Here is a 15,578-nt window from a genome sequence, read left to right as displayed (position 1 = left end):
CTTCTTGTGCAATTCTTTCGTTTATTGACTACATAGGTTGACAATGGTGTGGGACCGTGATGTCAGGAAACCAGGAGGAAGCAAAAATATATAGTTTTATATACTAATAAGGAGGCACTTGCGTACATGCGGCTATGGCCCTGGTGGGTCCCCACTGTCATCCTCTCCAAGTAAAGTCATCTCCTCATCCTCATGTCCGTTGACCATGTTGACAACGCGAGACGGTGGCGCCACGACGAGCGCAACAACTCGAAGGAAGACGGAGAGGGCCTCGCGGGCCCTATGAATGGTCTGATACAGCGCCTGCTGCTCATTTGGGAAGCCAGGATCGTAGGGCCACATGTCCGCGATGGCATTGTCGTTCGCTTGTTCATCGGTGCTCGTTGAGGAGACAGAGGTTGCACCACAGGTCCTCCTGCGCTGGTAGCTCTTCCTCAATTAGGGGGTCGAAGTGTGGCTGCACTTGCTCTATGGTGAACACGGCATGAACCGGCTTGGACAGTGGCGCCGGCTCCTGGCCGGAAGCTACGTCCATCGTCTGATTGTCGTCGCTTAGCTCAGCGAGGTAGCTGGCGAGCCAGCATGTCTGGCTGCTGGACCGACCCGCTGCCAAGCACGAGTCTGACTGCCCTGGCCCACCCAGACTGACTCCCTCGCTCGCGCGCGCTTTCCGCCCGAAACGGTCAGCGCCGCCTGCCCGCTTCCCGGTGCATGCGATTGCTCTGCCTTCAAACGACACAAGTGTCGTCCGTCCGTCCTTCTGCCGCCCACATTAATGATACGCGGTTGCCGAAGCGGCTACTCCAGCACCACACGTCCGTCCCTCCGCCGCCCACCATTGCTATATAAACTACTGCACCGGCCATAGCCGCAGTCATCCGCATCCGTTCCTATTCTCCTATCCACACCACTACTGCCCACCATGGCTTCCTCGTGCTCCAGCGCTCTTCGGGACGGGCGGACGACGGACCACAAGGAGATGGCAGCCATTGCTGCCGACTGGCTGGCCGGCAGGCAGCCGGAGGACGACGACGTCCCAATGGAGAACATGGTAGTCGATGATCCGGCGCCAACCCCCTCCTCCGCGCCATCCTCGCCGGTGCATTGCACCATGACCATCGGCGAGGCCCGTGCCCAATATATGGACACAGTGAGGCAGAAGCAGTTCCGGGAGGCGCAGGCCGATGCCGCCTACAACCACCATCTCCTCCAGGAGCACCTGCAGGCGGAGGAGCATATCGCCGCAGAGCGGGCGGAGCAGGAGGCGCCGCTCGACTCGTACCGCTCCGCCCGCGAGGGCCGCCTCGAGCGCTGGCGGTACCGCATGCGGGTGGCGGAGGCTGCGGCCGCCTACAAAGAGGGCGATGAAGCGGGCGAGGCGTTGTTTGGCGAGACTGAGGACGAGGCAGAGGACAATGCCGGCTCCGACGGGTCCCCGCTCCACTGGCGTCGACGAGGCCATGCTCCGCCGAGGCCCCGCGGTGCCAACAACGAGGCAGAGGACACAGCCGGCTCCGCCGAGGCCCCACCCTGCCGGCAACGAGGGGAGGATTTCCCCCGCTCCGCCGAGGCGCCGCCCGCCGGCAACGAGACAGAGGACATCGCCGGCTCCGCCGAGGCCCCGCCCCACTGCCAACGAGGCCGCGCCACACAGAAAACGAGGAAGAGTAGAACACGGTAGGTCGCCGCCACTTGGGTCCAAGTAAGTCCATCGCGCTACCCTCCGGTTGCTGGCACTGAGCTGTACATCATGGAGCAATTCTATGATTACAGGATGATTGAAGAGCGCTCCATGGTTGAGCAAGCTCATGAGATACAGTCATTTGCTAGAGAACTTGAGCACTTCAGTTGTATGCTACCGGACAAGTTTGTTGTCAGAGGTATCATCACTAAGCTTCCTCCTTCGTGGATCTCATTGGCACTGTTGATGTGGAAGAAAAGGCGAGAGCAAAGGACACACATGCTCGAGGAATTGAAGGAGGATCTAGTGCCAATCTGGGCGGGTTGACCACTGACGGCCGGTTAGCTTCTTGGCGGCGACGTGGAGTCGGAGAGCTATGTTGGAGAAGGACGCTGCTTCTACTTAACTGCTGGTGCAGTTGGCTGACTGACACGTGGGCCCAACAGGCATCTGGGCCACATGTCAGTTACGCAACTGCACCTGCAGTTAAGTCACTGAAGCTTCTGTTCGGCTCAGCCGGACACATGTGGGTAGCTTCGGTTAATTAATTATACCTCTAGCGCACCCCTTTTTAGTTGAAGAATGTATGAAATGTAATGAAATCCGGCATGTTTATATGAAATCCGACCGTGTATGAATGAATTTATTTTGATTAGTTCGAATTTCTTGTATCACTGGCATTGGATGAACATGCAAAACAATATGTACTAGCATTATTCCTAGGGTGATCACCTCGTTTGCAGCAGTTTCACATGTACTCCCTCCGGTCCTTTCTAGTCTGCATACAAGTTTTGTCTGCAGACAAAGTATCTCTACTTTGACCAATCTTATAGAAAAAAGTATGCACTTTCACAATGTGTGAAGTAAAAAGGAACAGAAGGAGTACAAAGAGTTTGAGCAGCTTTTTAGCGTTCATGTGCATTGCAATCACAGCGATTCACATGTCATACAGAACATTCAAAACAATCGATGATTATGCATCTCAGCGATTCACATGTCAGAGCCAATATTTACTTCACAAATAAAGAATAAAGAAAAAATGGATCGACGCTGCTGACAGCAAAGGGCGTCCCATTCGAAAATATCAAACGCATGTCTTCTTGCTAAAATCAATGAGCAAAATTTGACAAGGTTTTCCCATTCCAAAATATCAAATGCCTACGATTATGGAATGGGCAGGGTTTGCCATCAGTTCGGACATTGACATGGCACCTCATGCTAAATAAACCAGCTGCTCTTTTTGTGCAGTTCCACCAAAATCAACCAAATTCGCGCGTAGCTTGTATGATTTCGCCCTTATATGTTGCAATGCCTTGAACTTATCGGCGCCTCCTTTCTTGTGGTGGAAATGAATGATTCGATGTATTCATGAACATTTTGTGCAGTAACCATTGAAATCAAGCTAAGCACCCTTGTTTGCACAAATACAAAAAAAGTGATTAGTATAAAGCAAACTGTACTATGAATTGACAGTTTAAACAGGCACCTACATGGTCCATGTAGAGCACACTTTTAGAAAAATGGAACTCACCGGAAAGAAACCTAGAACAACATTGTACTCGCGCATCACAGCAAGAAAATGGAGATTTGTCAGTCCTTCTGAACTGAAGTTAGTTTGGTCTTGTGGGGGGTAATGTAACCATCCTTCAACTGCTCCTTCTGATGAGAAGATAGACAGGGCTTCTTCATCCTGGCATAATTGGAACTAGTCACTTCACGTACTCAATATTCTTCTTCAGAGGAGGATGATCCTGTTTTGCAAAGACAAGAGGATAACTAAATGCTAGCATCCATGTTTGCTTGAAAAAAAGGAAAGGAAATATTTAAAACAGCACAGATGAAGCACTTCTCAAGGACAATACCACTTTTTGATGACAGTATCTAAACAGTAGCACAACACCAATACAGATGACAAAGCTCAATCATATGGATGAAATCAGTGGGCGAGTACCAACCTTTGTCAGGAGGATTATTGTGTAGAGCATACAGATAAAGCACTTCTCCGGAACCATCTGTTGCTATCTACTGTAGTGGCCATGCTTACTATATACTCCTCGATTAGATTAATGTTTCCAACATCTTCTTGAGCAGTTCCACTAAAATATATGGTATCTTCAAAAAAGATCCCTGTTTGCACAAGTAGAGATAATTACATATCACATTAAGAGTGGCATCAAATCAGTGGCAAAATAATTGCTCGTTCCAGCCATAGCAATAAATTAAGATGCAAAACTATATCATTACTTGTGTCATCATAGTTCCAGTGCTTCATTACAGCACCAGGAGTTGATTTTTGTTTTTCTTCCGCTTGTTCTTCCCCTTCATCACTTGGTTCAATAACAGACTAGCTTCGCCTTCAATGTAAGATTTGGCATGTTAATTAGGTTGCACAAGTATAGCACTAAACAATGACATTAATTTTCTGATGAAAGTGGCAAAATACAGGCCAACAGTTGTGAAATATCCTTATCTTACCTCAATGGGATATTGCGGTGCACATACAGATTGGAAGTCTTGTCTCCATTTGTGCAGTTCACTAAAATCAAGCAACATTACTGTTCAAGTAGCACAACATATGAAAGCACACTACAGAATCATGTGAAAGAAGGCTAGTACTGACCTCTCATGACCCGGAATTCAAACAACTCACAAGAAGAAGATCTGAACCAAATTTGCCAACACGGATAGGAAGTAAGATCTCCTCTTGTGCAGTTCCACTAAGATCAAGCAAACAAGCAACGTTGTCGGTGTGACATTTTTGTTGAACTGCACAAAACACTCTTAAAACAAAAGTGTTTTGTGTAGTGCAACAAACGGTCACAATGGCAACGAGGTGAAGTAGATAACCCTGTTTACACAGAGGTGCAAAGGAAACAACTAGTGGTCAATAACGGTGGATGACACAAAAGCCAACAAAAAGAAGCAACTACCTTATCTAAATGGGAAAGAAAGCAAGACAGTAGCATTTCTCAAACGGTGGCATTGATTAATATTAACAGAGAGATTATATTAACAATAAAATTCGTTAAACATGTAATTTGCTTTTAACTGTGGCATTGCATCAATTTTCTAGTGGCATTATTAGAGGGTGTTTGTTTACAGGGACACTTTGGTGGAGGGACTAAAAAACTCCGTGTCAGTCCCATCTAAACCAAACAGGAGGGACTTTTAGGGACTAAAAGTGGGCATTTGGGACTAAAGAAAGAAGAACCCGAGCGAGAGTCTTTTTGGGACTTTTTCCAACAGTTGCCCCTGCCACGCATCGCACCTTGTCTCTATTAGTTCATTACTAGGGGTAACATGGTCTTTTAGCATGTCATTTAATAACCTCTAGTCCATGTTTAGTCCCTGGAACCAAGCAGGTAGGGACTAGGGAGTTTTTAACCAAACAGGGCCTTAGATTAACAACAGCTAAAGAGTTGCACGGGACAGTGGACGCACCAGCACCATGTGCATCTACCGATGTACTGGGGTGATGCACAGTCTGTTGCAACAAAGAACAAAGAACCAAGGAGCATATTTGTGTTGGTCCCAGTTTTGTTATCTTTAGACACCTTTCTCTATGTGAGCACAGCAAATCTTGTCCTGCTCAAACTCTACAGCCTTGTCCCCCAAAACAAAAGATCAGTTCGTTACAGATGTGTGTACTGCGTTTGTCATTGTTTTCCCTTTTCGACCAATGTAGGTGCTGGATAGCCAGTCTGTACTAGTACTTTCCCCACTTCCTTTCCTCTGTGAACCACGTCCTAGATTTATGCTATACAACTTTCCCCACTACTTTCCCCCATTCCTGTCCTCTTTGAACCACGTCTTAGATTCATGCGATACAACTTTCCCCACTACTTTCCCCCTTCCTTTCCTTTTTGAACCACGTCCTAGATTCATGCTATACAACTTTTCCCACTACTTTACCCCATTCCTTTCCTCTTTGAACCACGTCCTAGATTCATGGTATACAACTTTCCCCACTACTTTCCTGTTTGATCCAACACCTAGATTCGAGTGCAGAAGCGGAAAAAGCCCACATGCAGCTAGAGCAATGCATGTGGAATAAGTAAATTATACCTTAAGGTTCTTGGGGTGTGGTTCGGTGGGTGACCGGAGGCCGTTCGACCCACACTATGTACGGCGGCGAAGAAGAAGGGGTCGTAGGCCCTCCCGCGCCGCCGTTGGGTGAAAATGAACTGCTGCGCCGGTAGTGGATTTCCTCCCTCGCCGACGGCGACAACGTTAAGTCTCCTTTCCTTCCCGACGGACGGATCCTGCCGGCTCTTTGACCAGCAGTGAGGGGAGGGAGAGAGGCCAACAAAGTCTTGTTTAGATCTAGAGAGGGTGAGAGAGTGTGAAGAGAGTAACTACAAGAAGACCAGCAGTGAGGGGAGAGAGAGGCCAACGAAGTCTTGTTTAGATCTGGAGAGGGTGAGAGAGTGTGAAGAGAGCAACTACAAGCGCTGAGGCTCCAGCGTGTATATATATACTGGAGAGAGTGTGAAGAGTGCAAACCCTAGAAAACAAGCGCCGAGGCTGTAGCTTATACGTGATGAGGTGATTATACGGTCACTACGAGATCGTATAGCTCCGTATCCATCCATTTTGACCAGTCAAAGAATCCTCCTGGCATGAATTATGCTCAAGTGTAGTTATCGAACCCGAGACCTCAAGTTTGATGAGCGAACAGGCTAACCAGCTACACAACCCTCCCGTTATGTTCAACGAGAGGAAAATAACCTTTTATACATTCCTGCATTCGTGTGACAAGCATGCCGTGTTTTTTTGTGTGTGGGAGTCATTGGGATTTAAATCATAATCGTGTCATGTGGCTTTGGTGGTAAGACTATCCACAGTGGTGCAGAAATAATGCAGCCTTAGTCACCTTACCTCTCTCCATGTAGTACGTTGGGTCCCACCAGTCAGAGGGTGAAACAAACAAATTAATAAGAAAAATTAAAAGCGTCAGCAGTGTATCTTACCTCACACATCTCGCTACTGCTCGTGAACACTATCCAATTGATCCCTCTATTCGCTCACGCACTATTTTAAGTGAATCCTTATTATAACATGCACCCAATTTTGGGCACTTGTATTCGACCTAAGTCAGTGTGCCACCGTATCACGTACAACTCCCTCCGTCTAGGTGTAATAAGTCACGTTAGAAGGTGTAGCGGGACCAAGGTGCAAGAAGATTGGAGGAGAAGGAGAAACTTGACCGGTCATTCCTCCAATCAAAGCCCTGATTTCTGTCTCTAAATGCAACAATTAATCCAAACAACTAAGAGACGCCGTTTTAGCTACAATGCAGGGCCACGTATTAACTCGCATGCAAGCCGACTTTGATTTCTTGACTGATCAACGCGTAGTTGCGCTCCATGCATTGGGTTTCCGGGGGAGATAACAAGGCAGAGTAAGGAGTGTTTGGTTATATTGCTTAGGCTGGTCATAGTGGTGAGTAACTTGGACTAGTAACATGCATATGTTACTAGTCTATGTTACTACTACGCGAAGTTTGCCGTCGGAAGCGAGCCGGTCTGGCTCTCCTGAGCTAGCAAGGTTTTTGTAGCCCACCCAAGCTAGCTGGCCCACAAAAGCTAAATAATTTTAACAGTTCCAAACGCCTAACCTTGCCCGGCTATGCTATAAGCTGTTCTTGCTAAGGATCCAAACGCTCCCTAAGTAACAACGCTCGCTAGCAACGAGGCCAGGAGGGGATTGAGATGCGAAGTTAATGGACGACGCCTAAACATTTTGGGAATATCTGATTTCCGTAGGATGACTTAACACCTAGACGTAGGGAGTACTACTCCTCAGTCCAGGTTTGATGGAATATTCTTCACCTCTTCTCTTCTTGTATGTACTCCATTTGTATCTCACTTCTTGTGGCTTCGCACTCGCATGATTTTCCTATTCTATGAACCTGTGTGTGCGTGTGCTTGTGCGTGTGCGTGTTTAACAGCGTGTGTGTGTTAGAGAGAGCGACAGATCGACCTACTCCTACAGAGAGATGGTGTATAGTGTACGATTTTAGCCGCAAGAGTCGGTGCATCCTCTCATTTCCGGGCGTCCGGTAGGGACAGGCGAACAGCTGCCACACCCGCTCCTGACCAGCCTGGCCCACCCAAAGCCCCTCCATCGCCCGCGTGCGCTTCCCGCCCGAAACGGTCAGCGTCGCTCCAAAGAATCGGTGCCGCATTCATGCCCGGGCAGAGCGGATGCGACCTCTCACTGGCGCCTACGTTGAAGGGAGAAGCGGATTCAAGAGTGTTGGTTGCTTCGTCCGTCCAACTTATTGCTGGGTCTATGTGATTTGACGGCTCATTGGTCATTATTACTGAGGTGGTAGGACTGCTGGACGTCCCACGCTTTCGGCGAAAGGAGGTACTACTAGATTACAATTTTCTCCATTCTTACGGCGGAGGAGTGCAAGAGCAGCGAAAACACACAGGCTCAGTGATTACATGGCCCACCTCACACTATCACCATATTTTCTGGACACCGTGCGACACCTAAATCTTTACATAGTACTCCCTCCGTTCCTAAATATAAGTCTTTGTAGAGATTCCACTAGGTGGACTACATATGGAACAAAATGAATGAATCTACACTTAAAATGCATTTATATACATCCGTATGTGGTTCATGGTGAAATCTCTACAAAGACTTATATTTAGGAACGGAGGAAGTACTTGTATAGTATGTACTATAATTTATCAGCGAGATAGTACAATGCTATGAAGCTTCCAGCTTCTGTTACATGTATCTTGCGTCCAAGGTTGCCCGTTGCAACATTTCATCAAATACAAAGGGGACTAACATGCATGCTATTGCATCTCAATGAATGACAGGTAATAGCAAATATGTACTCCCTCCGTTCCAAAATAAGTGTCTCAACTTTATGCTACATACGGAGCAAAATGAGTGAATCTACACTCTAAAATACGTCTATATACATCAATGTTTGGAGTATGTACTAGTAGTTCATATTGAAATCTACTAAAGGACATATATATTCCAAACAATATGATAATCTCTCTAACCAAGTTAGTAGGGACGAGGACTAAACGGAGGGAGTAGTAAAATTTTCTCCTCGTCCTACGAGCCACCGCGCGCGTGGGCGAGGGAGCGGGCGTAAGGTGTACAGTACTACTACTACTCATGCAGTCCCTAGCCATTGAAACAGAGCCAGCTAAAGAAAAAACAATCCATGTAGTCCCTAGCCCTTGAACCATAAACCCTAACCAGGCTTTAATTTGCTGGCAACGTCGGAGCTTCCTAAGAAACGAAGTTTGCAACCCTTTGACCATCGGATCATTTTGTGCAGTTTCACCAAAATCGAGATGAGCATCCCTATGGCAAAGAAATTGAAGAAGCATGATTTGAATAAGATTACTGGAACTAGTTGATGAGACATAAACTCATCACAAATACAGTACGTAGAAGCCAGTAGAGGTATGTGCGGGGCAAAGTGTCGGTGTACAAAAGTAGGGGCACACCTTTGTACCCCTTTACTTGTGCACGGGTATGTGCGGGGCAATGCGTCTTGTCCTGTAACACGAGCGATAAGCTCGCAGCACTGTAGGCCTTTCCACCTCCTGTGTGCCACTGTGGCAGCCCCTTCGACTATAAAAGGAGGCCCTTGGCATACTGGAGAGGGAATCGGCTCTTTTTAACTACGCAGCCACCATAGCTACTTCGAGAGCTCAAGAACTCTCTCAAATACACACCAAAGCAGGACTAGGGTATTACGTATCTTCGCGGCCCGAACCTGGGTAAACGATCCTTGTGTTGACTGCTAATCCTACTCTTCTCACAACCCCGCGCCCTGGCAACCGTAGTAGGGATTCTTGTGATCCCATAGGTGTCGTTTCCCACCGACACAAAGAAGTGGAGAAATATCCACATGGAGTGATGTGGCCAGCTGGAGCAGTGGTGCAAGCCGGCTGTAAAGAGAGTTGTACCTGAGGGATGTCGAGACGTAGCTCAACCTAGAGGAGGGTGGCAGGAGGAGGCAACTACCCACGTCGCGGCAGTGAGCAATGGACGAAGGCAACCTCACCGGCTTTGTGAGAGAGAATGGCGGGGACCCCTGATCGGGTCGTGCCGACAGTGGGTTTTCGCCGTCGGCGACGGTGACCGCATCTACACTAAGCATCCACCCGGCCCTTCCCGCGGCGGACGTGATCCGCCGGGATGTTAGAGATGTGGCCACAGTGGTTTTGTGCGAGAGAGTGTGAAAACTGAAGAGAGCAACCCCAGCAAGCAATCGCGTAGGCTCGTCCTGCCTATGTATATAGTGGAGCGGTTTCCTTTTCTCTCCATATGAACCTATTTATATTGCGTTCGTGCCACTGAAGAAAAAAACTTTATTTATAAATGATGCGGCACCTACTACTTGTTCTCTTATAAACCTTGCGCTTGGCATCTCCAAACTATTAACCTTGCGATTGGCTCTTCGCCTCTTCGGGAAGTCGAGCAATAATGGTACTGCAGTTTATATCGTTCTGGCTATATGAGACCGAATGAATTGCTGCACGTCCACCATGTGGCGAGGGTCGAGGGGCGAGGGAGAGTGCGCACTATTACGTCTGTTTCAATATGGACTACATACGGAGCAAAATGAAATGCCTCTGGAGGAGGAATAGGGGTCAGCCTGCCCCATCCCTTGCTGCGTGGGACCTTATATGCAGGCCAAAAAACAGGGGAGGTCTTGGTATTCTCAACCTTGGCTCTCAGAACGTTGCTCTTTTGATCAAACATGTGAATAACTTCCTTAATAAAAAGGAGCTCCCCTGGGTTTCTTTGATTTGGGATTCCTACTATCATAATAGGGTCCCCCAGGGAACATCTGATTGTGGATCTTTCTGGTGGATGGATATTTGCAAGGTCATGCATCATTTTAGGGAGTGTGCTTGGGTTCAGATTAATGCAGGGGACACTGCTCTCATGTGGTCAGATAATTTGCAATTGGATGGTCAGGTGTCTACCCTCCAACTCAGATATCCAAGGCTCTATTCCTATGTTAAGGACCCCTGGATCACTATTCTTGAGTTCTTGGACTCTCAGGACATTTTCCAGCACTTCCACCTTCCTTTGTCCAGCCAGGCTTTTGATGATCTGAATATTCTCCAGTCCATGTTAGGTGGCCTTAATAGAACACCTGGGTCCAAGGATAATTGGTTTTGGAAGGGCACTGCAAAGGGATACTCACCAAAGTTGTTTTGCTCTCACACTTTTGCTTCAGCATCTTTCAACCCTTTGACTGCTTGGATCTGGAAGTCCTCTTGTACAATGAAAATCAAAGTTTTTGCTTGGATGCTTATTATGGACAGGTTGAACACCAAGGACATGGTGGATAGGAGACACTGGCATTTGGAGGATGGAGTAAACTGTGCTCTTTGTCCTTTGCAGACTAGGGAAACCAGGGATCATCAGTTCTTCAATTGCAACTTTAGTGTCAGAGTTTGGAACTATCTGCAAATTGATTGGGCTTCTGGTGACTCCATGGCTCATCTGGTTCTTAATGCTAGCAGGAGTTTTAGGAAGCCCTTCTTCACTGAAGTGGTGTTCATTGCTTGCTGGAATATCTGGATCATCAGGAATGCTAAGGTCTTCAGGCATGAGAGGGCTAGATTTAATAGATGGAGATCTGCTTTCATCCATGACATCACTTTAATGCAATATAGAGTGAAAGTTGCCTTCAAAGATGATCTTCTTCGCTGGATTTCATTTCTGCCACCTTGAGGCCAATAGTTTGTATCTTTTTAACTTGTACCTTTTAACTTGTTTTTTCTCCTAGTTACTCTGATTACCTCTTGTAATCCTCCTTTGTACTTATACTGTAACCCTTTTACTCAATAAAGTGATGATATGCTGTGGGGGTTTCCCCTACAGTTCCCAGTCAAAAAAAATGAGTGAATCTACACTCTAAAATACGTCTATATACATCAGTGTTTGGAGTATGTACTAGTAGTTCATATTGAAATCTACTAAAGGACATATATTCCAAACAATATGATAATCTCTCTAACCAAGGTAGTAGGGACGAGGAGTAAACGGAGGGAGTAGTAAAATTTTCTCCTCGTCCTGCGAGCCACGGCGCGCGTGGGCGAGGGAGCGGGCATAGGGCGTATAGTACTACTACTAGTAAGCAAGCTTCACCTCATCCTGCGAGCCACCGCGCCCGTGGGCGGGGGGAGACGGTGTACTAATCAAGCTTCTCCTTGTTCTGCGAGTTGACGGGACACATCAAAAGTACTCCAGTGTATAGAGCCTTGCCTCTAAGGTAGGCCCCACATGGTTTGCCTCTTTTTTAACATAACGCGTCAAGTTGCAATTTGTTTGTTCACCCGTGGTAGACGATCCTCCCTCCATCTAGTGGACAACCAGTACACGTGTCAAGTTACCACGTGGGCTGCCTTTTCGTACAGAAATGAGCTCCACCGTGTACCCGCGCGGGTGTCGTTGGGAAAGAGACGGGAGTACGCGCGCCGTGCGTGCACCTCTTCTCTTCGTGCACGTCCCCCACCTACGTGGGTGTGTGTGAGAGATACAAACCTAGACAAATGGCTTGTGCGTTCGTGAGTGTTTTTTGTTTTGGGAGGGGAGGTTGATTTTGTGAATGTATTTGTGGGAATATGTGTCGATGACATCTCAAACAAAATTTTGCTTCCAATGTGTGTGAAATGGAGGCCTATCCATATCATATATAGAGGGTCGGGCGATCCACGAGAAGAGAGGGAGGGGTCATAGATATCGATAGAGTCGAAGAGAGGATCAAGTGGGTGGGTGCGAGATCGATGAAGAGAGCCACCGAAATTGTGTGTGTGTGTGTGTGTGTGTGTGCAAGTCAAAGATATAGGCCGACTGACCTAGCTACCGGAACGTCAGAGGGCACAGGTCAAGTTTGTGTGTGGCAGGGAGACATGACTAGAGCGCTCGATGTATCGGTGTGTGTGTGTGTGTGGGAGGGGTGGGGGAGGGGTAGGCAGAGGCCTAACTATAGAGGTAGAACGACTCGTATATGTGTTGAGAAGGAGAGACCCAGCTATGTCTTGAGGGAGATCGGTCGACATCCATACATAACTGAAGGACGGGAAATAGGATGGGGCAGAGAGAGAGGAGAGAGAGAGAGGGAGGGAGAGGGGTAGAGTGCTGGATGGGTGATGGAGTTGCTTCTCGAAGATGGTGGGAGAGACCTACTACATAAACTGAGGGTGGAACTGCAATATTATCAATAAGAGTGGGGATGTGTTTATGTGTGTGCCTGTGCGTGATAGATCTGTTGGGACACATCCATGGATGATGAAGGGAACCATGTGTTTGGTAAGCAAACCTAACTAGATCGGTAGATCAATTGTTGTTTGTTGGAGGAAGGGAGAGACATAACTAATGAGGTAGATGATACGTCTCCAACGTACCTATAATTTTTTATTGTTCCATGCTATATTATATTCTGTTTTGGATGATTAATGGGCTTTATTATACACTTTTATAATATTTATGGGACTAACCTATTAACCGGAGGCCCAACCCAAATTGCTGTTTTTTGCCTATTTCAGTGTTTCGTAGAAAAAGAATATCAAACGGAGTCCAAACGGAATGAAACCTTCGGGAACGTAATTTTCGGAACAAACGTGATCCAGAGGACTTGGAGTGGACGTCAAGCAACAGACGAGGAAGCCACGAGGTAGGGGGGCGCATACCCCCTAGGCGCGCCCTCCACCCTTGGGCCCCTCGTGGCTCCACCGACCTACTTCTTCCTCCTATATATACCTACTTACCCACAAACCATCAAAAGCAACCACGAAAACCTAATTCCACCGCCTCAACCTTCTGTACCCGTGAGATCCCATCTTGGGGCCTTTTCCGGCGTCCTGCCGGAGGGGGCATTGATCACGGAGGGCTTCTACATCAACACCATAGCCTCTCCGATGACGTGTGAGTAGTTTACCTCAGACCTTCGGGTCCATAGTTATTAGCTAGATGGCTTCTTCTCTCTCTTTGGATCTCTATACAAAGTTCTCCTCGTTCCTCTTGGAGATCTATTGGATGTAACTCTTCTTTTTGCGGTGTGTTTGTCAAGATCCGATGAATTGTGGGTTTATGATCAAGATTATCTATGAACAATATTTGAATCTCCTCTGAATTCTTTTATGTATGATTGGTTATCTTTGCAAGTCTCTTCGGATTATCAGTTTGGTTTGGCCTACTAGATTGATCTTTCTTGCAATGGGAGAAGTGCTTAGCTTTGGGTTCAATCTTGCGGTGTCCTTTCCCAGTGACAGCAGGGGCAGCAAGGCACGTATTGTATTTTTGCCATCGAGGATAAAAAGATGGGGTTTATATCATATTGCATGAGTTTATCCCTCTACATCATGTCATCTTGCTTAAAGCGTTACTCTGTTCTTATGAACTTAATACTCTAGATGCATGCTGGATAGCGGTCGATGTGTGGAGTAATAGTAGTAGATGCAGAATCGTTTCAGTCTACTTGTCACGGACGTGATGCCTATATACATGATCATACCTAGATATTCTCATAACTATGCTCAATTCTATCAATTGCTCGACAGTAATTCGTTTACCCACCGTAATACTTATGCTATCTTGAGAGAAGCCACTAGTGAAACCTATGGCCCCCGGGTCTATTTTCCATCATATTAATCTACCGTCAACAAGTTATTTCTATTACCGTTTATTTTGCTTTCTTTACTTTTACTCTTTATCAAAAAAATACCAAAAATATTATCTTATCATCTCTATCAGATCTCACTCTCGTAAGTGACCGTGAAGGGATTGACAACCCCTTTATCGCGTTGGTTGCGAGGTTCTTATTTGTTTGTGTAGGTGTGTGGGACTCGCGCGTGGTCTCCTACTGGATTGATACCTTGGTTCTCAAAAACTGAGGGAAATACTTACGCTACTTTACTGCATCACCCTTTCCTCTTCAAGGGAAAACCAATGCAGTGCTCAAGAGGTAGCAAGAAGGATTTCTGGCGCCGTTGCCGGGGAGTCTACGCACAAGTCAAGACATACCAAGTACCCATCACAAACTCTTATCCCTCGCATTACATTATTTGCCATTTGCCTCTCGTTTTCCTCTCCCCCACTTCACCCTTGCCATTTTGTTCGCCCTCTTTTCCGTTCGCCTATTTTTCGCTTGCTTCTTGTTTGCTCGTGTGTTGGATTGCTTGTTTGTGACGATGGCTCAAGATAATACTAAATTGTGTGACTTTACCAATACCAACAACAATGATTTCCTTAGCACTCCGATTTCTCCTCTTACCGATGCTGAATCTTTGTGAAATTAATGCTGCTTTGCTAAATCTTGTCATGAAAGATCAATTCGCCGGCCTTCCTAGTGAAGATGCTGCTACCCATCTAAATAGCTTTGTTGATTTGTGTGACATGCAAAAGAAGAAAGATGTGGACAACGATATTGTTAAATTGAAGCTATTTCCGTTTTCTCTTAGAGATCGTGCTAAAACTTGGTTTTTGTCTTTGCCTAAAAATAGTATTGATTCTTGGAATAAGTGCAAGGATGCTTTTATCTCTAAGTATTTTCCTCCCGCTAAAATCATCTCCCTTAGAAACGATATTATGAATTTTAAGCAACTTGATCATGAACATGTTGCACAAGCTTGGGAGAGGATGAAACTAATGATACGTAATTGCCCTACACATGGTTTGTATTTGTGGATGATTATACAAAAAAATTATGCCGGATTGAATTTTGCTTCTAGAAATCTTTTAGACTCAGCCGCGGGAGGCACTTTTATGGAAATCACTTTAGGAGAAGCTACTAAACTCCTAGACAATATTATGGTTAATTATTCTCAATGGCACACCGAAAGATCTACTAGTAAAAAAGTGCATGCGATAGAAGAAATTAATGTTTTGAGTG

The 15,578-nt window shown here is 46.5% G+C and overlaps 1 protein-coding gene across 1 annotated transcript; it reads left to right on the top strand.

Moving 5' to 3' along the window:
- The first annotated feature begins 10,543 nt into the window (after nucleotides 1–10,543).
- Nucleotides 10,544–11,416, top strand: LOC141042848 (uncharacterized). Its single transcript, XM_073511745.1, has one exon. The coding sequence runs from the start codon at nucleotides 10,544–10,546 to the stop codon at nucleotides 11,414–11,416; it is 873 nt and encodes a 290-aa protein (XP_073367846.1).
- The last annotated feature ends 4,162 nt before the right edge of the window (nucleotides 11,417–15,578 follow it).

Source organism: Aegilops tauschii, chromosome 3 (genome assembly GCF_002575655.3).
Source record: "Aegilops tauschii subsp. strangulata cultivar AL8/78 chromosome 3, Aet v6.0, whole genome shotgun sequence".
NCBI lineage: Eukaryota > Viridiplantae > Streptophyta > Magnoliopsida > Poales > Poaceae > Aegilops > Aegilops tauschii.
Note: the sequence above shows the minus strand (reverse complement) of the source record. Positions and strands in the feature narration are given on the sequence as shown.

Bases quoted from the DNA above. Each gene is read 5' to 3' on its own strand.
- LOC141042848 (XM_073511745.1), top strand. From the start codon at position 10,544: ATGGATATTTGCAAGGTCATGCATCATTTTAGGGAGTGTGCTTGGGTT.